Raw genomic sequence first — 25,863 nt, forward strand, 5'->3', positions numbered from 1 at the left:
TGTTTGTATTCAAGCTGGCACCCAGGAAAATTATTGTTTGAGAGGGTATTAGTCTTGATTTCTTTTTGTTGACTGTGTATCCCAGAGAGTTCAACAACTTTATTACAAACGCCAGGTGTTTCAGAAGTATGTGTTTGCTGTCCGCTTGGATCAGGCAGTCGTCCAAATATGGGTATATTTGTATCCCTTGAAGTCTGCAGAATGCAATTACTGATGCCAGGCATTTCGTGAACACTCTGGGCACAGTAGATAAGCCAAAGGGCAATGCAGAGAATTGATAATAGGTTGAACCTGCAAGAAATCTGAGGTATCTTCTGCAATCTTGTCTGATAGGGACATGCAGGTATGCCTCCTTGAGGTCCAATGTTACCAGCCAAGACTCCTTGCCCAGCATGGGAAGACGCTGCTGTAATGTGAGCATCTTGAATTTTGTGCAGTAAATATGTGTTTAGGATGGATAGGTCAAAAATAGGTCTCCAATCTTTGTCCTTCCTTGGTACCAGGAATAGTCTGAAATAAAAACCTTGACCCTGTTTCTTGTGCAGGTACCTCTTGAATAGCTTTCATGTCCATGAGAGCTGAAATTTGTTTTTGTGCCTCTGCCCTTTGATTTTGTGGCAGGTTTGGCATGCCTCTCATTTTTGGAAGGGCGTGAAAGTGGAATCTGTAGCCTCTGTTTATAATGTCCAGGATCCATTTGTCTATTATTTATTTTTATTTATTTTATTTTACATTTGTTGACCGGGCTAGTCTAGCTGGATACATTTCCATTTTCAGTAGAGGCCCGGGGAGAAAAGCTCCACATAAATTTGAACAAAAAACGTTACAATAGACAAGCAAATGGACAAAATCATCATAGATGAAAAGACAAATAAAAAAATAGTGACAATATGTCAATTTTTCGAAAATGCCAGTTTTCCGCCTAAAGGTGCTGCCATTAGAGCTTTGCTTGGCATGCAAAGGGGAAAGTTATTGGTTCTGCTTTCTGAATTGGTGTAGGAGCTTGCCATTGTCTGCCTCTAAATGATCCTTGAGATTGCCCTCTACCCCTCGGGCGCCTGTATCTACCTCTTTGAGGTCTGTCCGTGGCTGGAAAGGAAAAATTTTTTGAAGGCCAATTTCTACTGAAACGTGGAGGTTGTACCTGTAGGAAATCTTTCACTGTTTCCATTGATTTTGCCTTTTCCTCCATTTTCTTTAATACCTCCTCAGCTTTAACACCAAACAATACATCTTTTTGAAGAGGTGCATCTAGTAATTTAGCTTTGACATGATCTGGTAAGGTTTGCTCTGAGCCAAGTATGTCTACGTATGACTGATACTGTAACAGCAGCTCTACATGAGGCCTCTAAAGCATCAAAACCACATTGCAAGGTATGTTTACCCACTTGTTCTGCACTATGCAACAAATCCTGGAACTCCTTCAAGTCTGGTTGTTCAGGTTGTGACATTTTGCTTTTCAACTGAGATAACAAAAACTGTTGATACTTTAACATATGGAACTGACAGTTTAATGCCCTCATGGTTAAAGTGGCAGAGGTGTATACCTTTCCCCCCCACCTTTCTAAAGCTCTGGAATCTCTCTCTGAAGGTAATGGATTTTTGGCAGTGGAGGCCTTAATTCCCTTGGGACCCTGTGAAATAGTTTCTGGGTCAGCCACATGGCTTTTGTATAGGAATTGGTGTGAATCAGGAATCCGGTAATACAAGCCAGGCTTGACTGGAGCTGGAGGTAAAGAATCTGGGTTAAGGCTGGCCTCTGCATACACCTCATCTAGTATGTCTAAGACAGGAGGGATAGCCAGAGGCCTGTGCTGAGGGAGCAAGAGGAAATCCCTGAGCCTTTTCTTGGAGTCTGAGTAATCTTGGCCTTCCCAGTGGAAGTGTTCCCTCAAGGTATGCAAGGTTTCCCCAAAAGAATAGTCCTCGGGGGGGGGGGGGGGGAGACAGAGGGAATGGACTCCTCTGCATCAGAATCTTCAAAAGGGGAGTATGAATGTTCCTGGTCTTCAGAATGTTCTGAAGTAATTGAGGCCTGGTCCGAGGAAGGGTATTCTTCCGCCGCTCTGGGCCTTTTGTCCGAGGGGGGTCGAGAACCCCTGATAACAGTAATCAAATCCTCAGCCATTTTGAGCATCTGTTTTTTTAGGCATGGGGCCTTGAGGGGCCCTGTGGAGCTCGTCTTTTAGTATGCATGGCTGCTTTAGATTTAGTGAAAGCCTTAATGGAAAAAGAAGAAGGCCTGAAGACACCTTGAGAGGTGGCAGGCCTGTCTAAACTCTGAGTTTTCCCGCCAAGAGTGGCATCGGTATCTGTAATCGGGGTGTGGGCCGAGGAGCCTGCGACCTCGGGTACAGAAGACACCGCTAAGAAAGTGTCATCGGTAGCCAGGGGCTGCGTAGGCGCCTTGCTGAGAACCGGAGCACCTGTAGTCTGCTTTAGCGTGGTGTCGGTAGAAGTCGCGGACCTCATATGTCTGTCCTTACCTTTGCGTCTTTTACTCAAAACTGGAGTCGGAGTATCAGACGACATAATGTAATTAAACTTTTTGCCAAAATAGTGTTGGGCGAACTCTGCCCGATGCTTAATACTGCGTTTGTTGAATGTAGCACAAAAACGACAGGCCGAGACGTCGTGGTCTGGGCCTAAGCAAGGAATGCAGAGGAAATGGAAATCCTTATGCAGTATTTGCTTCCCACATGAAATGCAATTATTAACTTTGTCTGACATCGGTCTGAGGCAAGAAAAGTTTCCCCAACGGGGTACTTAGCTTTCAAGAAGACTTCGGTTGAAAAATATTCGTAATCTCAGGAGCTGGCCCACCGGCACTTGCGAACTGCTTCTGCTTCGGGCACCGCGCGGCAAGAAAGACTGAAGAAAATGGCGTCGGCTGGTTCTTTTATACCCCTGCCACACTGACGTCAGGGAAGAAGCGATGACATCCGACGCCGGACCTAGACTTTGGAATTCGGCCAACCGAGGACCCGCCTGACGGCAGAATAACCCATCTGTTATGACTGCAGCTGTATGCACGATGAACATCCTTGGACTGCCAACAGTGAATACACTAACATCTACATTTATGGTAGGTACTCAACCGTACTATGTTCATCTTGTTTCACTGTTGCAGTCATTACACTTGGGTTGAATCCCAAAGCTGAGGTAAGGCGGCTGGGTCTAAATAGGATTAGGAGTGGCTATGAGGCCCTGCAGAACTGCAGTGCCAAAGCCTGCTCTAGATTTAGAGTAAAGAGGTAAATAATGCTTGGTAAAAGTGTACATTGAACTCGAGTTGCAGCGTCCAAAATTTCCTTGGTTGGTACACCTCTGAGAAAGGCTGCTGAAGTGGCAGCTGCCCTGGTAGAAGGTGGCCTAATATTTTTAGGCACTGACTTGCCATGTTGTGCATAGCAGAAACGAATACAGTGTCCAATCCATTTTGAAATAGTCTGCTTTGAGATGGCCTTTCCTTGTGATCCTGCAGCATATGCTACAAACAGTTGCTCAGTTTTTCTGAAAGCTTTTGTTTTGTCCAAGTAAAAGCGTAGCTGCCTGTGCATGTCCAAAGAGTGCAGAAGTCTCTTCTTTATTCTGGGGATTTGGATAAAATGTTGGCAAATGAATGGTTTGGTTAAGATTCACACTGGATACTACCTTTGGCATAAATGTTGGATTTGTCCTTAGAGAAACCCTGTCCGGATGAAAAAATGATAAAAGGTTCCACTGCCATTAATGCAAGTATCTCAGACTCTTCCTGCTGAAGTTATTGCTAGGAGCAGAGCAGTTTTCCATGATAGGAATTTTATATCAACTGTATTGGCTGGCTCAAAAGTCTTGTGCAGAATCTCTGTAGTTGGCAGTTGAGAGAGGAGGCAAAAAGATCTATGTCTGGGCATCCCCATTTCCTTAAGACCTGTGGATTTAGTTTCCACTCGTGAGGGTCCATGAGGTTTCTGCTTAGTCTGCCAGAGAATTTTTCTTCCCTGGCAGGAATTATGCCTGTAGATGTACTTGGTAGGTCAGTGCTGTGCTCCACAAAGTCATGGCTTGCCTGCAGAGGGGGTAGGAATGTGTGCCCCCTTGCTTATGTACTGCATAACTGTAGTATTGTCCGTTTTTAGTAATAGTTGTCCTGGATATAGTAGATCCTTGAAGGCTGTCAGGGCATTCTGTACAGCTAGCATCTCTTTTTGATTGATGTGAAGATACATTTGGTCCGCAGGCCACGTGCCCTGAATACATTTTCTTGCCATGTGTGCCCCCCAGGCATAATCCAATGCACCTGTGTCTGCCTGGCTGTGCGTAAAGTGAAAGGCTGTCCCTTGTTGTGGTGACAGGCCAGTGCCCACCATCAAAACTCCTGTTGCAGGTAGGGAATCAGAGTTATTATTGTTTCCAGGCTGTGGCAAAGTTGAGTCCAAACACTTTTTAAGATACCATTGTAGCTTCCTCATATGCAGTCTTGCATATGGAATTAGCAGGATGCCATGAAGCCCAAAGCCTGCAGAATTTTTCTTGCAGGTAGCTGGGTCTTTGTTGCCATCATTTAAAAGTAATGAGTCAGTTGCCTTTGCTTGTCTGGCGTGAGATAAGCCATCTGGGCAGTTGTACTTAAGCTTGCACCCAGGAATATTATCTCTTGAGGGCACTAGTTTTGATTTATTTTCGTTTACTGTGTACCCTAGGCAAATTAGTAATCTTTTTACAAACGCCAGATGCTTTAGTTGAATGTCCTTGCTCTCTACTTGAATAAGGCAGTCGTCCAAGTAGGGATATATTTGAATTCCTCCGTCTGCAAAATGCAATTACTGGTGCGAGGCATTTTGTGAAGACCCTGGGCGCAGTAGATAAGCCAAAGGGCAATGCAGAGAATTCGTAGTGCATTGAACCAGCTATGAATCTGAGGTACCTTCTGCAAGATTGTCCGATTCTGACATGCAGGTATGCCTCTTTGAGGTCCAAAGTTACGAGCCAAGCCTTCTTGCCCAGCATGGGCAGAAGTTGCAGCAGTGTCAACATTTTGAATTCTGGAACTTCCAGAAAAGTACTTAAAATAGACAGGTCCGGTATTGGTCTCCATGCTTTGTCCTTTCTGGGTACCAGGAAAAGTCTTGAGTAAAATCCTTGTCCCTGCACTTGCTGTGGTACTCGCTGAATAGCCCTCATGTCCAGAAATTTCCTTTTGTGCCTCTGCCCATTGATTGTGTGGCAGGTCTGGCATACTTTTTGTCTTTGGAAGGGTGTGAAAGTGGAACCTGTAGCCCTGAGAAACAAAATTCAGTACCCATTTGTCCTGGGTGATCATGTGCCAATTTTGTGGAAAAAGTGCTAGGTTTCCCCCTAAGGGTGCTGCCAAAAGATAAGTGCTTGGCATTGGCAGTGGAAAGTCATTGGGACTGTTTCCTATATGGCTATGATTTGTCTTCTCCGCTTTTGGAGGTAGAAGCCTCCCATTGTTTAGGCCTGTATAAGCCTTGGGGCTGAGATCTGCCTCTAGGGCATCTGTATCTGCCTCTTTGTAGCCTGTCTGACACTGGAAAGGACCAATTCTTAGAAGGCCAGTTCCTGCTAAATCTGGGTGGCTGAACCTGTACAAAATCCTTTACTGTCTGCATAGATTTCACTTTATCCTCCATTTTCTTTAACACCTCTTCTGCCTCAACACCAAACTAAGTATCATGTTGTAATGGAGCATCCAATAATTTTGCTTTAACATGATCAGGCAGATTCATCGGGGCAAAGAAGGGCGTTGAGCTCCCCCCCGGGGGGGGGGGGGGGGGCAGGAGCACTCCCATCTGCATTTGGGCCTGGATGAACCTATTCATCACCCGGTCCAAATCAGCTTCAGAAAGGCTACGCGTTGATCTCGACAAGTCCACAGAGGCTGGCCGGGAGTGCCGCCTCGATGACCTCGATGGAGATCGGGTCTCCTCCTCCTCGGGTCCCGGTGAGAAGCATGGAAACCGGAGCAGAGAAGGAGACCTGGAAGCCGTGGAGGGAGAAGCCCGCTTAGCCAGGGGGGCCGAAGCAGATATCTTGGCCCGCCGCTTGTGGTGCTTCTCCCTCAGTTTTTCTTTCCTGGCCTCCCTCTCCTCCAGCGCCGACGTGGGAGATTGAGTCCTGGCCGGGAGGAGGTAGGCAGGAGTGGCCGCCACCGAAGCCTGGGAGGAGGTCACGGAAGCACCGGAGGCTGAAGCCAAATCCGGGGGCAAAAGTCCCGCCAGGATCAGCTTAGACCTCTGGTCCTTCAGTGCCCTGGGGTTGAACGCCGCACAGATGGTGCATCCAGAGGAAAGGTGTTCAACCCCAAGGCACCGGACGGGACGCACCAAGTGTGGCCATCCGCCGGGGAGAGCTTATGGCGACACTCGGTGCACTTAGAAAAGATTGGTTTTGGGGCCTCAGACATTCTAAAGAAAACACACTCGTTAGGCCCCAAACGCACCACACACAGAACTATGTACCAGCGAAGGGGAGGGTAAATTTAACTAAAAAGATTTAACTACAAGGATTTAACCAAAGGGAAACCTAACCACAACACACTTGCACACTTAAAAGTAATAGAAAAAAAGTTTGAAATTTCTCACAAACTCTACGAAGACCCTACGAACCAGGAGCTCAAAACCTAGCTGCTGACCAGAAGCGCGGCAAACTAGATCTGAGGTCAGTCAGGGTTGGCAGGGGATTATGGGTAACGGGAGGAGCTAAGAGCTTGGATCTAAGCTTTGTAAAAGTTGCCGGCTCTGATCCGAGATCGGCTCCGTATCCCACAGGTTGCAGACCAAATGAAGTTAACCACTTCAGATTCCTGCATTTCCTCGTTTTCAGAACATTCAGAATATGGATTCAGAATCTGGTATAATCAAAAGCCAATTTATGAGAATAAAGAGACTATGCAAAGAACAGCGGCTGTTGCAACAAGAGGCAGATTTGATGGAATCTTTGTTTAAAGACAGAGGGTATAATCTTAGCATGGTGAAGGATATTAGATCCATGGTTTTGGGTCCAGAGACACATGTCACCCCCAATATTAAATATCATCATGAATGTAAAACACGCTTCAACACACACTCCTTAGGCGATTCGCTCAGATATGTTATTAAATACACTAGTGATGTTAAGAGCATTCAAGGGGTGATCTCACGTAATTGGAATGTCTTAACCATGGACAGTGTAACCAGAGAAATAGTAGGAGAAAGACCTAGATTTCTATATAGAAATTGTAGCAATCTAAAAAGGATTTTATGTAGTGATTTATTACCTGGTACAACCACCATTGTTCCTAATATGTCAAATTTAGGAACCCATCCATGCAACAACTGTAACAGATGCAGATATATCACATCCATCCAGGAATATGTTCATCCATATATGAATTACAAGTTTCTTCCTAGGTTTACTGCCACTTGTGATACAAAAAATGTAATATACCTTGCTCACTGCTTAGGTTGTGAAGCCTTCTATGTAGGCCTCACGAAAAGAAAACTTAGTGATAGGATTTACAACCACCTATACGACATTAGGAAGGGTAATGAGAATAATGCCCTGGCCAAACATATGATAGAGCATCCTACACATTCTTCTTTCCAGTTTCAAGTATTAGAGATAGTAGCCTTAATCCAAGAGGTGGTGATGAAGCGAACAGGTTAGCTAAGGCTGAATTAAATTGGATACTGAAATTAGGGGCACATCTACCTCCAGGCCTGAATATCTTTATCTCTATCAAGCCTAGACTTTAAATATACATAATTATACATATAGATTTTAACTTCTTATTCCCTCTGCGTTTTAAAGATTGAATATATCATTACTCTGCAGTATGGATACAATGTTGATTTTTAGAAGTTTATGGTCTATATATAATGGCTAATAGTTATGATCACATAGCTATCCATATTATATGAAGACTTATTATATGAAAATTTATTAAGTTTTTGAAGGTTGTTAATTTTATAATTTTATGACTTTATGATGTCATAATGTTGCAGTATCATGGTGATTTAGACAACTAGGACCTTCATATTATTCCCATGTATTAAGGGTATATATATATATTGGATTGATATGGGTACATCTATATTAGATTTTCTAATCGTGATGTATATCTGCTAACATTAGCCATGATTTAGATTTACGATTCTTTATACATCTAGTTCATTTTGATATGTCATATTTGGTCTCAATGTGTTTTGTGAGTTAAGATATTTATTACAAGATTTCATGTTAATAGACGTGAGTAGATTAAATCTGCAAATCTTATATATTTTCATCTAAGCTACATTATTATTCTTTAAGTGCTGCTATATAGGTCCATATAATCATGGTTTAGTTTTTTTTCACATATAGCACTTTAGTGAAGAATTTTAATGAAGTTATGAGAATTTATCACAATATCAATACACATGGGCACTCTGTTGTGTGCATAGTTGAATGTATATGTTGTAGGAAATAATAACATTATATTCATATATTCTTGTTGTTACGACATTAAGGTACATGTTCAAATAATTAATTAATATGGTATGTATCTATAGATGCATACTATATTCGTGATTGATGTGTTTATTTACATCTATGTACAAGATTCTGATTTGGGCAATGGGATCTAAACTAACAAACAGTATTCATACTTGTCTTTTTCATCTAAGTTAGTAGACAATGCCCTTTGAGATAAAGAGAGAAAGAAAGATACGCTTACTAGTAATTGATTTTTATTGCGCATCACACATTATGCCATAGCATAATGTCGCACTAAAAAGTACTGGTTGCAAGCTGCTTATAACACGCTTCATGCAACAGTGGACACATACTATTTACTGCAGGTCTATGCTTCGTTTAGTCTACCTATAGCTATATTAATCAGGGTATATAGTATGAGGACAAGGAGAAATCTGCAGTAATGTTGTTAATGTATTTGATATTTATTTTATATTTTACAACCACGTCACATTACTGGTTGTTCGGTTTAGCTTGTTTACGTTAGTTTGATGCATTTGACAGCGATCTACTAGGAGTCACTGCATGAGGAAAAGGAGAGATCGTTACTAAGTGCAATCGATCGCACAACAATGCTATGCCTAATGTTTAATTCTTGTGTGCAATATATTTTGTCTGTTTGACGATGTGATACCATCAGTTGCTTGCTTCAATTTATCCATGCTGCATTTATATAGTTGACAGTCATCAGGTACGAGATCCTAACGCTCATTACACTAGTATTTAGGACGAAACTTATAGCATCATGCACCTATGAAATACTGTTTAAATGGTTTATGTGATCATGATGAATAGTAATGTCCGAAAGTAAAGAGTGTATTTATTTACGTTTAGAATTAAGCTGTGTTTTTAATTAGGATACTGTTAACATAGTTATATTAACTGTTGGTAAGCCTTCACAATTGGTTAATTGGTTAATTGTTAATTAAAATTTACTCTTCCCGCCATATTCAATATAAAACAGGGAGAGATTTTGTATGTTTTTATATCTGAAGAAGCGTAGTGATCCTACGCGAAAGCGCTCATTTTATTCTTCCATGGAATAAATCTTTCTACTTTTTAAAGGAGACTTTGCGAGTGGATTATTTGGACTGCTATTTTGTATTCATGGTTAGACTACCGTTTGTTGTCACTCCTTAACATTCAGAATATGTCAGCATTTTCTGCTTAGAGACATTAAGTATTGCTGATATTTAAGCATATGAAACTGGCAATTTAAAGCCCTTACAGCCAAAGTAGCAGAGGTATAAACTCCTAACCCCCCCCCCCATCTATCCAGTGCTCTAGAATATCCCTATCAGAGGGGACAGGGTTTTTTTGCAGTGGAAGCCTTGACCCCACTGGGACCCTGAGAAATAGTTTCTGGGTCAGCAGCAGGTTTTTATATAGAAATTTATGTGAATCTGGGATCCTGTAGTACCAGTCTGGCTTAACGGAAGCAGGGGGTAAAGAGTCAGGAGACAGACCGGACTCTGAAAATACATCTACAATGTCTAGTACAGGTGGAATAGCAAGAGGTCTGTGCTGAGACCTTAAAAGAAAATCTGAGCCTTTTCTTAGATTCTGAATAATCTTGGCTCTCCCATTGGAAATGCTCCCTCATGGTGTGCAGGGTTTCCCCAAAAGAATGGTCCTCAGGAGGAGAGGCTGAAGGGATAGATTCTTCAGCATCAGAGTCCTCATAGGGAGGAAGAGTATCCCTGGTTCTGAAGAGGAGTCAGATTAAATGGAAACCTGATCAGAGGAATCATATTCAGTGTCTTGCCTAGGCCTCTCATCAGGAGGGGGATGGGAACCCCTGATCAAGTAATTAGGTCTTCGGCCATTTTGAGCATCTGTTTCTTAGGCATGGAAGTTTGTCCAGGAGAATGCTGTACTTGTTTCTGTCTTTAAAGCTGTTTTAGTCCATCTTGGATGCGGAGGTTGGCTTGATATATAGCTGTGTAGGTCTGAAAACACCTTCAGAAGCAGATGCCTGCTCAGTGTAGTTTCCGAAGGCCCAATACCTTGAGTACCCAGAGGCCTAGGTATCTCCACGTGGGAGTCGGTGGCAGCCTGTGGCTCTGAGGTAGCGGGTGCCAGGGGCTGTGAAAGCGCCTCACTGAGAACCGGCAACTGGCCTAGCGGAGGCTTCGTAGTCTGTTTTGGACCTCAGATGCCTGTCCTTTTCTTTTTCCTTGCCCTTTTTATGAACTCCGGTCATCGGCTGTTCCGACGGCATTATATAATTAAACAGTCGGCCAAAGTAATGAAAGGCAAACTCGTACAGACGCTTAATAGTGCATTGGTTAAATCTAGCACAAAACCAACAACTAGCAACGTCGTGGTCAAGGCCTAGGCAAGGAATACAGTAAGAATGAAAATCCTTATGAGGTATTTGCTTCCCACAAGAAATACAATTGTTAACTTTTTCTGACATCGGTCTGGAGCAAGAAAAAAGTTTCCTCAATGGGGTACTTAGCTTTATTGAAGACTTCGGATCTGAAATTCAATTTCGAACATCTCAGGAGTCGGCCGACCGGCACTTGCGAACTGATTTTGCTTCAGGCACCGCACGGCAAGAAAGACTGAATAAAATGGCATTGGCTGCATCTTATATACCACTGGTGCACCAACGCCAGGGAAGAGGGGGCACCAACCGACGCCGGACCAGGACTTTGGAATTCAGGCCGACTGCGGGTAGCCTGCCAGCAGGATAACCCCAAGTGTAATGACTGCAACAGTGAAACACGAACACCTGGTAATGCAAGTAGCCGGCTTTGAAGCGGATGCATCTTCTGCAAGATTCCCTGATTGAGATATGCAGGTAAGCCTCTTAAATCTAGAGTTGCCAACCAGGCATCTTTGCCTAGCATATGAAGTAACTGGTGAACAGTCAGCATCTTGAATTTTGGAATGTCCAGAAAGGTGTTTAGAGTAGATAAGTCCAGAATTGGACACCATGATTTGTCTTTTCTGGGTACCAGGAAAAGTCTTGAATAGAAACCTTGTCCCTTTTCCTCTTCTGGTACTAGATGAATAGCCCCCCATGCTCATGGGGGAAAGTACTTGTTTCTGGTCTCTGCCCACTGATTTGGGGGCAGGTCTGGCCATCCGTTTGAAGTTGGCAACGTGTGGAAATGAAATCTGTATCCCTGGGATACTACATTTAAAACCCATTTGTCCTGGGTTATAAGTTGCCAGTTTTTTGCACGAAGAGCCAGTTTCCCCCCCAAAGGGGTGGCTAAAAGGTAAGTGCTTTAAGTGTAGAGGGAAATCATTGAGACTGCTTACCATTGGGAGGTGTCTTGTTTCCAGATTTGGAAGAGGAGGCACCCCATTGCTTTGTTCTGAATGTCCACTGGGACTAAAACCTGGTGCCTTTGGAATGTCTGGGTTTGACTTGAGTGGCTCTTGAAGGAACTGGAAAGGACCAGTTCTTAGAAGGCCAGTGCCTACTAAATCTTGGAGGTTGCACTTTTAAATCTTTCACAGTTTGCATACATTTAGCTTTATCTTCCATCTTTTTTAGAACTTCTTCAGCCCTATTACCAAAGAGACGGTCCTATTGTAAAGGAGCATCCAACAATTTTACTTTAACATGATCAGGCAGAGATTGCTCTTTGAGCCAAGCATGCCTTTTTAGCACAGACCCAGTTACAGCAGCCCTGCAAGAGGCCTCCAAAGAATCAAAACCACATTGTAAAGTATGGTTTCCAACTTGTTCAGCTGAATGCAATAAATCTGTAAATCTTTTTCTACACAGTCAGAAATCATTATTTTCTGTTTAAGCAGTCCCATGATATGCTGCTATTTTAGCATATGGAATTGACAGTTTAAAGCCACGATTGCCAAGGTTGCAGAAGTTTGAACCTTCTTACCTCATCTATTCAGCACCCTGGAATCTCTATCAGAAGGGGTAGGATTTTTAGTAGTAGAAGCCTTAATGCTCTCGGGTCCATGAGAAATGGTTTCAGGATCCACAACAGGATTTTTTGAAAAGGAATTTGTGGGAGTCAGGAACCCTGTAGTATCTGTCTGGCTTACAAGGAGCTGGAGGCAGGAAATCAGGAGCCACACTAGATTCTGAAAACACATCAGCAATATCTAGAACAGGAGGTATAGCCAAAGGCCTATGCTGAGGAAGAAAAAAATCCCCAAGCTTCTTTTTAGATTCAGAAAAATCCTGACTTAACCAGTGAAAATGTTCCCTTAAGGTATGTAAAGTTTCCCCAAAAGAAAAATCCTCAGGGGGAGAAGCAGAAGGAATAGAATCCTCTGCAGAGTCCTCATAAGTAGGTATAAACAATTCCTGTTAATTAGAAGAGTAAGAAGAAATAGAATCCTGTTCAGAAGATTCATAGTCAATTTCTTGCCTAGACCTCTTAGAAGGGGGGGGGGGGAGGTTGGCTACCCCTGATTAGAGTAATTAAATCTTCAGCCATTTTGATCATTTGTTTTTTAGGCATAGGGGCCTGCACATGTGGCCTTGGCGTCGGTTTTTTTAGACATAGTTAGAGATTTTGACCTTAATATTGAAGATGGCGTCCATTTAATATAAAAATCTGTAGGCCTGAATACACCCTCAGAAGCCAGTGCCTGCACAGCGGCTCCGGATCCATCCAAGGTACAGACATCTGCAGGTTCCATAACTGAAGCATCTCGTGGCATACCGGACTCCAAATGGGTCTCGGTAGAGGCCTGCGAATCAGTAGTAGTGGGTATCAGGGGCTGCGAAAGCACCTGAGTACCGGCGAATTGGCGACTGGCTTAGGAGAAGCGTCGGCAGTTTTGGACCTCAATGGCCTCTTTTTCTTTGCATTTTTTTATGTATTCCGGTAGTTGGATTGCTAACCAACATCATTTCTGGATAATTAAAGCGTGAGCCAAAATATTTAGAAGCAAAACTGTATCGACTGATAGTGCGTTAATTAAATAAAGCACAAAACTGAGAGCAAGGTACGTCGTGGTCAGGGCCTAGGCAAGGAATACAGTACAAATGAAAATCCTTATGGAGGTATTTGCTTCCCACAAGTAATACAATTAACTTTTACTGACATTGGTAAGGAGCAAGAAAAAAAAAGTTTCCCCAACGGGGTACTTAGATTTTTAGTTGAAAACATCGGATCAGACATCGGATCTGAAACTCTAAAACGAAAATTTCAGGAGTCGGCCGACTGGCACTTGCCAACTGCTTCGGGCACAGCACAGCAAAAAGACTGATGTAATGGCTTCGACTGCATGTTTTATACCCCTGATGACCTGACGTCATGGAAGAAGGGACAGCAACCGACGCAGGACCCAAGACTTAAACAGGCTGAGACCAACCTGCCAGCAGATTACCCAAACGTAATGACTGCAACAGTGAAACACAGATCAGAGAAGACGATACAGTGCTCGGTAGAAGTCTTGTGGGCCTTGTGCTTATCGCTTTTTCCCCTATCACCAGCCGGTGAAGAGGTCAGAATGAGGGCGTTTCTTCGCCACAGGAGGGGATGAGGCCTCAGACGCAGAAATAGCCTCAGAAAAAGAAGGAAGCAGGTCCTTAAGAATCAACTTGTTTAGTCTTTCATTCAGCATCTGCTGACTGAAGCTGGCACAAATACCACATTGAGGTTTCGCCGATAAGGGCAGAACCCCCAAGCAATACACACATACTTCCTGTAAATCACTATTCGGGAGTTTACTATTCGGGAGTTTACCACTGCAAGAAGAGCAGTGTTTAAACCCCGTAGTCCCTTTCTTTTCCAAAATAACAGGAAACGCACACACACTAAAGTAGAAGAAAGTGTAGAGAGAGAAGGAGAGGGAAATACCAACAATGGTACTGGGAATACCACAAGGGTAAAACGGTCACTACCAACAATGGTATGAAAAGAAATACCTGTGGTTAGAGCTGAGTGAGTGGAGAAAGAATTAGCAAACTGACAGGAAAAATTCACAAATACTTACAAAATTTTGGAAAATATAACACTTGGCTAGAGAGCTCGACGAAACGCTGCTATATGGCTGTGCGGCAAACAATATCGGAGGTAATAGAGTGAAGGGCATTGTGGGTAGCAGCTTGGCTCGAGAGTTTTTGGTGCACGCAAGCTTGGTACAAGGCCGACTCGGTTCAGAGGGCTCGGAACCGAACCCATCCGTGATGAAGAGGAAAAGATTAACAACTTCAGATTATGTTTTAAATGCTTTGGATCAGAGGTGGTTGGATCAGAAATCTTTCTAGTTCCTGCTGGAGCAAAACATCTGTCCGTTGGATCCCAAGGCTTAGCATCCAGTGAACAGCTGACCTTTTTGGATCACAAGGAATGTTAAGCTCTCAAGGAGGCCCCAGAGGCTTTGGATCCAGAGTGGTTGGATCCAAAATCTTTCTGGTTTTGTGTAGCAAGACTGTCTGTCGGATCCAAAGTCTTAAGATCCAATGAAAAGGTAACAGTCAATATTTTCAGATCCAAGGGGGACTCAGGAACCCAGAGAGACTCTAAAGGCTTGGTTTCTGAGGTGGTTGGATTCAAAATCTTTTTGGTTCTCTGGAATAAGACTTCAGTCTGTCGGATTTGAAGGCTCAGGATCCAAAGTAGCAGTAAAAGACAAGTGGAAGATCACCATAGAAGCCAAACATGTTGGATCCAAAGAGGACTGGGGGACTTTACAGACTCTGGATCAGAGGTAGTTGGATCCAAAAATCGTTCCTGTTTAGTCATATTTATTATCTCTTTTTTTTTTTTTTTTTTGGGGGTCAAAGGAAAATGATTCAAGTACTTATGAGGATGTTGGGCCCCATAAAAGAAATGGTCATAAGCCTCTTGGAAAAGGATGATCATGGCACCAGCAATGGCCGCCATAAGGTGAAGTCCACAAAAGAAGACAATCCTAAGTATAAAGACAAGAATGAGGTTCGCAAGAAACCACCCACGTGACTTGAATCTGAGGTTAAAAGCTTTATGCATTACACCCAACCACTCAGCATGAATTATTATAAGCAGATAACCAAAACATTCAAAATGGAGGAAAAACAAGAAGGTACATTCCCCAATGCCAGTGATGGCTAGAGGAAGGAGCCACCATCTAAAGTAAAAAGAAGGCCTTGGGGAGAATAAGCTGTAAAATTAGATAAAGCACCTTACAAGCCCGAGAAGGAATACTCTCTCTTACCACGATGGTGGCAAAAAAGATCTGAAGAGTTAGAGATGGATACAGCATTATAGGTACAGGGAGGAGCTCGAGATTTGAATCTGAAGTCACATGTTCGAGTCAGCGCCTAGACTCATTGGTGAGGAAGAATAAAAAGGACATCCGCTCCAACAGTATTTCAGGACACACACCACATGTACATGCAAAGAACCTGATAATCTATCCTAAAAAAAAATCTTCCATTTTTTTTTTTAAAGACACTTACATCATCAATATCTTCATCATCATCTCCAATATCATCAAACTGGATTTCATCATCATCTCCAGGCCCAAATGTGTCGGTTTCATTAATTTTGGCTGAAGAAAAAAAATTAAGGTTATGGTTACCTTGCCTATGTCTACACAAACACAATAAAGCATTTTAATAGGCGCAACTTACCGTGCTCTGGAAGTTCACCATATGCTTTTAAGCTTCTGGCTTCATCTGCATTATATTTAAGAATAACATCAGCTTTGTTGTCCTGTGAAAAGGTAGGGTACATGGAAGGGGAAAAAAGTACATTACAAAAGCAGCTCTTGGCATAAATTTATTTTGGTGAACTACTTACAAATGCCTACTCTGGATGCATTCAACTTATGCATTCCATAAGCAATACATGTAACAAGATACTGAAAAATTTGTCTTTACAACTGCATTAGGTACATGTAAAAAGTTATTTATAGTAAGTTTCATTTTTGTATGATTTTGAAAAGAATTGTCATCCCGGCAAGTTGACAATTATGTCCACAAATTCACTGCAATTCCTATCTCCAACAGCAGCACTAATTTTTTTTTTTTTCTAAGGCACTGCACTTCAGCAGAAGGGATATTAATCAAAGAACTCGCCCTCCTGCTTGGTAGTTACTTTGTGTGAATTACTGGGTCCCTATCAGATTACTGAAGTTTCAAAAAGTACAGTTGTGTACACTTACCATACATGTAGATGTTAGAGTGTATTCACTGTTGCAATCATTACATTTGGGTAATCTGCTTGCAGGTTGCCCTCAGTCAGCCTGATTAACAAAGTCTTGGGTCCTACGTCGGTTGCTATCCCTTCTTCCATGACGTCAGGTCATCAGGGGTAAAAAAAAATGCAGCCGACACCATTAAATCAGTTTGTCTTGCCCCAGATGTCAGGTGCCCCCCAGAAGGGGAGCAAATAAACATAAAACACAAAGGTATACCGCCAACAAAAAAGCAAATACACCAGAAAGGCTTTTAAGCATACTAAAGGAAAGTAGAGGTATAGCCAGACGAAGTTAGGGGGCTGGTGGGAGGGTAACCAGGACTGCAACAGTGAATACACTCTAACATCTACATTTATGGTAAGTGTACACATGTACTATATGTTCGTGTTTCATTGTTGCAGTCATTACATTTGGGTAGATTCCCAAAGCTATGGTTGGGAGGAGGAGTTTATATAGCTTTAGGGCCAGCTGTAAGGTCCTACAAGACAGCAGTGGCAAAGCCAGCTCTGGATTTAGAGAAAATTGGCTAATGATGATGCTTGGTAAAATATGTACAGAACTCCAGGTAGCAGCTACTAGGATGTCCCTGGTAGGAACACCTCTGAGAAAGGCTGCAGAAGTAGATGCAGCCCTGGTGGAGTGAGATTTGATCCCCTGGGGGATAGGTTTTTCCATGGTGCTTATAGCATAAATGCATGCAATGGCTTATCCATTTAGAAATCATTAGGAAATAGCCTTCCCCTCTGCTGCTGTAGCAAATGCTGCCAGCAGTTGTTCAGATTTTCTTCAAGGTTTAGTCCTGTCCAAGTAGAATCTAACTGGTCTGTGCACATCCAAGGAAAGCAGATTCCATTCCCCTTTGTTCTGTGGATTGGGAAAGAAGGTTGGCAAATGAATGGACTGATTAAGAGCCACACTGGATACCACCTTGGGCATGAAGGATGGATTGGTCCTAAGTGACACCCTGTCCGCATGAAAGATGATGAAAGGCTCCACTGCCATAAGGGCCTGTAATTCAGATATCCTTCTAGCTGAAGTGATAGCTAAAAGGAAAGCTATGTTCCAAGAAATAAATTTTAAGTCTGCAGTAGCAGCTGGCACGAAAGGAGGTAGAGTGAGTTTCTCCAATACAAAGTTATGGTCCCAGGCAGGGGGTGGAGCTCTCCTGGGTGGTCTCAAATTGTTGGCCCCTCTTGAGGTACTGCTTGAGCAGAGGATGAGAGAAGAGGGGAGGTTTTGTGTTATAATATACTGAAATGGCTGAGGCGTGGATTTTAATGGAGGAAAAAGACAGGCCCTTGTAAAGCATCTCAGTTAAGTATTGTAAACTCGGAGGTGAATTTGGCGCTGCTGTGCTCATCCCTCGAGATTGGTTCCAGGCACAGAATCTGTTCCATTTTTCAGCATAACATTTTCTAGTACTAGGCCTCCTTGCCTCTAAGATGACATCCATCACAGGTTTGCTGAGGGATGATACTGGTGAGTTTATGTAATTAGCCAGGCTGCAAGGTTCAATGTTGGAAGCGGAGGGTGAAGAATCTGGTTCTCCTGCTGAGACAGCAAGGAAGGGGTCTGAGGCAGGTGCCATGGAGATAACTGCCAAACACTGCGCAGGAGGGGCTACCAGTGTTGGTGCGGCCAGTTTGGAGCAATCAAAATCATCCTTGGTTTGCCCTGTTTGACTTTTAGTAGAACTTTGTAGAGCAGAGGCAGTGGGGGGAAGGCGTAGACTGATAGATTTTTCCAGTTGAAGGACAGAGTTATCCACTTTCCAGGCTTGTTTGTGGGGAGTCCTTGTGCAAAACTTGTCCAATTGGAAGTTCTGGGGGGAGGCAAATAGGTCTATATCTGGGCTCCCCCATTCGCTTGTCAACATGTTGAAAATCCTTGGTTCCAGTTTCCACTCGTGTGGGTCCATGAGGTTTCTGCTTAGTCCGTCTGCCAAAGTATTCAATTTTCCTGGCAGGAATTGAGCTTGCAGGTGCACTTGGTAGCTCAAGGCTGTGTTCCACAATGCCATGGCTAGTCTACAGAGGGGGTAGAAATGTGTAACCCCTGCTTATGTACCACATAACTGTGGTGTTGTCAGTCTTTACCATTAGGTGTCCTGGAAGAATGTAGTCTTTGAAGGCTGTCAGAGCATTCTGTACAGCTAACACTTCTTTCTGATTGATATGTAGGTGCATTTGACTTGGGTTCCATTTGCCCTGAACGCACTTCCTCGCCAGGTGAGCCCCCCACGCATAGTCTGATGCATCTGTTAGGGTTTGGGCGGTAGGGGGTAGAGTGAATGGTAGTCCCTTGTTTTGGTGGCAGGCCTCTGCCCACCAGAGGAACTCTAGGCGTAGGTAAGGTATGACAGGAATCACTGTTTCTAGGCTGTGAGAAAGTTGACTCCATAGGCGTTTTAGATACCACTGTAGTTTCCTCATATGCAGTCTTGCATATGGAATTAGAAGAATGCAGGAGGCCATGAACCCCAAGGCTTGCAGTATTTGTCTGGCAGATAGCAGGGCTTTTGTGGCCACTAGTCTGAAATAGGTTACCAAATGAATTTGCTTTTCTGCGCGAGGTAAGCCATCTGGGAAGCTGTATTCAAGCTTGCTCCCATGAATGTAATTTGTTGACAGGGTACCAGTTGTGATTTCATTTATAGTGCACCACAGACAAGTCAAAACCCTTTTTACAAACGCCAGATTATTCAAAAGTATGCCCTGGCTTTCTGCCTGAATTAGACAATCGTCCAGGTATGGGTATATTTGAATCTTTGCCTGCAAAATGCAATAACTGGAGCCAGGCACTTTTGAACACCCTGGGTGCAGTAGACAAGCCCAAGGGCAGTGCAGAGAACTGATAATGCGTGTAGCCTTCTTTGAAGCGTAGGCATCTTCTGCAAGATTCTCTGATTGGGATGTACAGGTGTGCTTCTTTTAAATCTAGTGTTGCCAACCAGGCGTCTTTGCCTAGCATAGGAAGTAACTGAAGAGTCAGCATCTTAAATTTTGGAATCTCCAGAAAGGTGTTTAGAGTAGACCGGTCAAGGATTGGACACCATGATCTGTCTTTTCTGGGTACCAGGAAAAGTCTGGAGTAGAAACCTTGTCCCTTTTCGTTTTCTGGTACCAGTTGAGTAGCCCCCATGCTTATGAGAGAAAATACTTGCTTTTGAGCTTTTGCCCACTGATTTGGGGGCAGGTCCAGCCACTCGCTTGGTGTTGGCAACGTGTGGAAATGAAATCTGTATCCCTGGGACACTATATTTAAAACCCATTTGTCCTGGGTTATGAGTTCCCAGTTCTTTGCATGAAGTGCAATCTTTCCCTCCAAAGGGGAGGTCAGAAAATAAGTGCTTGGAAATTTTAAAAGGAAGTCATTGAGACTGTTTACCATATGGGGGTGTCTTGTTATTCTCAGATTTGGAAGTGGAGGCCCCCCACTGCTTAGTTCAGGGAGTCCCCTGGGACTGAAACCTGGGGTTTTTGCTGTGTCTGGGTTTGACTTGAGAAGACCTGGAATGGGCTGGAAAGGACCAATTCTTGGTAGGCCAGTGCCTACTAAATCTAGGAGGTTGCACTTGTAAAAAATCTTTAACAGTTTGCATAGATTTAGCTTGATCTTCCATCTTTTTAAGAACTTCTTCAGCCTTGCTACCAAACAGGCAGTCCTGATTTAAAGGAGCAGCCAACAACTTAGCTTTAACATGATCAGGCAAAGATTGCTCCTTAAGCCAAGCATGCCTTCTAAGAACAGACCAGTAACAGCAGCCCTGCAAGAGGCCTCTAAAGAATCAAAACCACATTGCAAAGCATGTTTTCCAACTTGTTCAGCAGAATGCATTAAGTCCTGTAAATCTTTATTTTCCACACAGTAAGGAATCATAATTTTCTGTTTAAGCAGTCCAATGACGTTGATATTCCCTCCAGTACAAGTCTTTTGAGTGTGTACCTTTAACTCTTAGTAGGTGTGCCCTGAGCCTTTAAAAATTAAGTCATCACCTTGCAATTCTAATAGGTACTCATTGACAGAGGTCAAATATCAGTACAATTGTGTTTGCCATCATGTATGCTTCAAGATAAAATATCCTGATACCTTATATGTAGCATGGTTTGAAATTATTAATGCAAGTATGAAGTAATATTTGACGCCTAGAGGAGCAGTAGGAGGTAACCGCAGAAACGCCTGCAGACGTCTCTCGGATATGAAATTGGCAGTTTAAAGCTTTGACTGCCAAGGTCGTTTAGTATAAACCTCTTTACCCCATCTATCCAGCGCCCTGGAGTCTCTATCAGAAGGGGTAGGATTTTTAGCAGTAGAAGCCTTAATGCCCTTGGGCCACTGAGAAATAGTCTCTGGATCTGCAATAACATTATTGAAAACGAACTTTTGGGACTCAGGAACCCTGCAGTATCGTTCAGGTTTACTAGGAGCAGGAGGCAGGGAATCAGGGGCCAAACTGGATTCCGAGAAAACAATCGATGTCTAGTACAGGAGGAATAGCCAAAGGCCTATGCTGAGGAAGAAGGAAATCCCCAAGCCCCTTTTTTTAATCAGAAAATTCCTGGCTTTCCCAATGAAAATGCTCCCTTAATGTAAGGTTTCCCCAAAAGATAAATCCTCAGGAGGGAAAGCAGAGGGAATATAATCCTCTGCATCAGAATCCTCATAAGTAAAGACAAATCCAGGTCATCAGAAGAAACAGAATCCTGATCAGGAGATTCATAATCAAGCTCAGCCCTAGATCTTCAGTCATTTTTATCATTTGTTTTTTAGGCATAGGGGCCCGAGTGTGTGGCCTGGGCGTCAGTTTAGACATGGATAGAGATTTAAGCCTTAGTAATGAAGGAGGCGATTTAATAAGAAAGTCCGTAGGCCTGAATACACTCAGAAGCCAGTGCCTGCACATCAGCTCCGGACCCATCCAAGGTAGAGACAACCGCAGATTCCATAGTTGAAATATCTTGCGGCATACCGGACTCCAAATGGGTCTCAGTAGAGGCCTGCGAATCAGAAGTAGCTGGTATCAGGGGCTGAGAAAGCACCTCACTGAGTACCGGCGAACTGGCTACTAGCTTAGGAGAAGCATTGTCGACAGTTTTGGACCTCAGCAGCCTGTCTTTATCTTTGTGTTTTTTCGGAATCCCAGTAGTCGGATGGCTAACAGACATTTCTGGATAATTAAACAGAGAACCAAAATATTTAGAGGCAAAAATATACAGACTACTGATAGTGCGCTGATTAAATAAAGCACAAAACCGACAGCAAGGTACATCGGGGTCAGGGCCTAGGCAAGGAATACAGTATGAATGAAAATCTTTAAGTATTTGCTTTCCACAAGTAATGCAATTAACTTTTAGTGACCTCGGTAAGGAGCAAGAAAAAAGTTTCTCCAATGGGGTACTTAGCTTTAAGTTGAAGACTTCGGTTCTGAAACTCGAAAATGACAATTTCAGGAGTCGGCCAACCAGCACTTGTGAACTGCTTCTGCTTCGGGCATCGCAAGGCAAGAAAGACTGATGTAATGGCATTGGCTGCATGTTTCATACCCCTGACGTCATGAAGAAGGGACAGCAACAGACACAGGACCCAAGACTTTGTTAATCAGGCCAACTGAGGTATACCTGCAAGCAGATAACCCAAATGTAATGACTGCAACAGTGAAACACGAACATCTGATATGCATACAGCCTGCCCTGAAACATATATATTTCCTGCAAGACTCCATTATGGGGAAGTGCAGATAAGCCTCTATGTCTAGGGTGACTGACCAGACATACTTGGCTAGCATAGGAAGAAGCTGTTGCAGTGAAGCATTTTGAATTTTGGGACTACCAGAAAGGTGTTGAGAATTGATAGATCCAGGATAGGGTGCCAAGAGCTCTCTTTTCTGGGCACCAGGAACAATCTGGAGTAGAAACCCTGTCCCCTTTGTTCTACTGGAACAGGTTAAATAACCCTGACATGGAAAAGGGAAAGTACTTGCTTTTGAGCCTCTGCCCACTGGTATGGAGGAAGGTATGGCAACCTGCTTGGGCGTGGCAGCGAGTGTAAGTAGAATCTGTATCACTGGGATACAATGTTTAGAACCCATCGGTCCTGAGTAATGGGCATCCAGTTTTTTGCATAAAGGGCAAGTTTTCCTCCTAGGGGTGCAAGTACTTGGGCATGGCTGGGAAGGATAACTGGAAAGTCATTGTGAACTTTTTCCATAAGGGGGTAGTGGTTTACCACTCCCTGTTTTTGAGGTGGAACACTCCATTGTTTAGATCTTTGCATACCCTGAAACTGTAGTCTTGGTGGTCTGTTTTCCCTGGGTTTGGACTGAAGGCCTAGGAAGGACTGGAAAGGATCAGTTTTTTGAAGGCCAATGCCTACTGAATCTAGGTGGCTGCAGCTCTAAGAAATCTTTGACAGTTTGCATAGATTTAGCTTTTTCTTCCATTTTTTTTAGAACAACTTCTGCTTTTGTGCTTAACAACCAATCCTGATTTAATGGAGCATCTAGTAATTTTGCTTTGACATGGTCTGGCAAGACTTATTCCTTCAGCCAAGCATGTCTTCTCAGTAGAGATCCAGTGACAGCAGCCTTGCAAGATGCTTCTAAGGCATCAAACCCACACTGCAAAGTACATTTGCTAACTTGGTTTCCTCTTGTAAATCTTTATTTTCTGCACAATCTGAAAGTAACACCATTTTTTGTTTAATTAGTTCCATAATATGTTGCTGGTACTTCAACATGTGAAACTGGCAATTCAAAGCCCTGATGGCAAGAGCTGCAGAGGTATATGCCTTCTTACCCCATCTGTCTAAAGCTCTACAATCTGTCTGAAAGAGTAGGGTTTTTGGCTGTAGTAGCCTTAATGCGTTTAGGTCCCTGGGAAATGGTATCTGGATCCGCAGTAGGATTCTTAGAGAAATTTCTGAGAGTCAGGTATTCTGTAGTACCAGTCAGGTTTTCTAGGAGCTGGTGGCAAAGTGTCAGGAGCAAGACTGGATTCCATGAAGACAATCTACAATATCCAGGACAGGGGGTATAGCTCGAAGCCTGTGCTGAGCCAAATCTAAAAATTACGAGAGTCTCTTTTTGGACTGAGGATAGTCCTGGTATTCCCAGCTGAAACGCTCTCAAGGTATGAAAGGTTTCACCAAAAGAAAATTCCTCTGGAGGGGAAGCAGAGGGAATGGATTTCTCTGCATCTGAATCCTCATAGGTAGTTAAGGGCATGTCCTGGTAATCAGAAGGGTCAGTCATCGGACTCCTGGTCTGTAGAATCAGAAGGAAATTAAATTCTTTGTCTTTTAGCAGGGGAAGGCTGGCTTCCCCTAATTAGAGTAATAAGGTCTTCAGCCATTCTAAGCATTTGTTTTTGTGGCATGGGAGCGTGAGCATGTGCTTTGGACATCAGTTTTCTAGGCGTAGTGCGAACTCCGGGCTGAGAAACACTGTTGATTTAGTTAAAAATGAAGATGTCTGTTTAATACGAAAATCGGTAGGTCGGAATACACCCTCAGAAGCTGACTGCTGCACAGCAGATCCGGATCCATCCAAGGTAGAGACATCCGCAGGTTCCATAGTCTGAGAAGCATCTCGCGGCATACCAGACTCTGAATGGGTCTCAATAGAGGCCTGCAAATCTGTAGAAGTGGGCATCAGGGGCTGCAAAGGCGCCTCACTGAGTACCGGTAGACTGGCGACTAGTTTAAGGGAAGCGTCGTCCGCAGTTTTTGACCTATGCAGTCTGTCTCTGTGCTTTTTCGGAAGATCGGTAGTCGGATGGCTTACCAAAGCCATTTCAAAAAATGGAGAATGAGCGCGAAAGAATTTAGCTACAAAAATAGCCAGATGACGAATGATTTGGGCGATAAACAAGGCACAAAACTGGCAGAGAGGGATTGTCGTGGTCTGGGCCTAAACAGGTGATGCAGTAAGAAAGAAAACCTGAGGCATTTGCTTTCCACAGGCAAGACAATTGTTAACTTTTTCTGACATCTGTTAGAGCAAGAAAACGGAATCCCCCAAGGTTTGAAACTCGAAAAACAAAAATTTCAGGTAGCGGCCAACCAGCACTTGCGAACTGCTTCGGGCTCCTTGTCAGCAAGAAAGACTGGTGTAATGGCTTTGCTGCATGTTTTATACCCATGACGTCATGGAAGAAGCGACAGCATCAGACGCAGAAATCCCAAGACTCTGATATTTAGGCCGACTGAGGGCTAACTGCAGGCAGATAAACTCAAGTGTGATGACCGCAACAGTGAAACACGAAGATCATCAATGAGCATATCCAGGACATGCCCCACAAGGCTCTGGGTATCTTGTTCCTGGGTTCTACAACTGTTCATATCTCTGCAAAAGGCATGTAGAACACATCTCCAGGGTGACAGACTCTTCATTAAGATGTGCCCCCCCCCCCAAAGAACATGCTGGTTATGTAAGAGTGCAAGTTTAACTTCAGAGGCTGATGAAGATCATTAAATCTGTCACGCAAGAAATGGTTAGATCTACATCTTCAGTTGCTCCTGTGGGTTGGTCAAATGGACTTCACATTCATCTAGGTATGGGGTAGACGTGGATCCCCCGAGGCAAACAAAGGTACTAGAAACTAGTGAATACCATGTCAGAAGTGGAGACCCCAATCAGCAAGAAGTGAATAACTGTGTAAAATCTTGCCATAACCACAGATATCCTTCTCTTCCATGTTGCAGTACTCCAAAACCCCCAAAGTCACCCTCTCTTGCTAGCTGAACGTCCAGCCACTATACAAAAGCTTCTAGTCACTGCAAGGTAACTGGGACGTCTGACATTGGCTAAGGGAATGTGGGCCATAGAAATGAAGTCTGCATGCACCATTGAGCGCCCCAGTCGGTTCCCAGTCCTAAGATAATTGAATTAGTCGTGCCATCCAAGAAGGGACAGATTAGTGAAGGAGGAAGGAGTACCACAACATGGAAGAGAAGGGCATCTAGGGTTTGGCAAGATTTTACACAACTATTTTATGTCCTTCTATTCCCATGTTGCACTATTTCAAACCCTTGGGTGAGTGCCAAAGCTCAAAGGGAAAAAGGCGAAGGCCTGGAACTTCTACGAATCCATGGAGGATTGCCCTGGCAAATCCCACCCTAGATTTGGAAATATGGTCAGATTTGTAATGTTTGGAAAAGGTGTGGACAGAGGTCCATGTAGCGGCTTCTAAAATGCAGGCAGTATCCATCAGCTTAAAGAAGGCTCCAGATGAATCCACAGCTCTAGTG

The 25,863-nt window shown here is 43.5% G+C and overlaps 1 protein-coding gene across 1 annotated transcript in view; it reads right to left on the reverse strand.

Annotated features, from left to right (window-relative positions):
* Positions 1-25,863, reverse strand: part of EIF1AX (eukaryotic translation initiation factor 1A X-linked) — a 312,415-nt gene that overhangs the window by 59,525 nt on the left and 227,027 nt on the right. The window contains exons 5-6 of the mRNA XM_044072274.1: positions 16,049-16,130; positions 15,875-15,966 (exon numbers count right to left, since the gene is read on the reverse strand). Coding sequence (XP_043928209.1) covers positions 15,875-15,966; positions 16,049-16,130 — 174 coding nt within the window. The remainder of the gene's footprint in view (positions 1-15,874; positions 15,967-16,048; positions 16,131-25,863) is intronic.

This window comes from Protopterus annectens, chromosome 5.part0 (assembly GCF_019279795.1).
Source record: "Protopterus annectens isolate FY-2018-M chromosome 5.part0, PAN1.0, whole genome shotgun sequence".
Classification (NCBI taxonomy): domain Eukaryota; kingdom Metazoa; phylum Chordata; order Ceratodontiformes; family Protopteridae; genus Protopterus; species Protopterus annectens.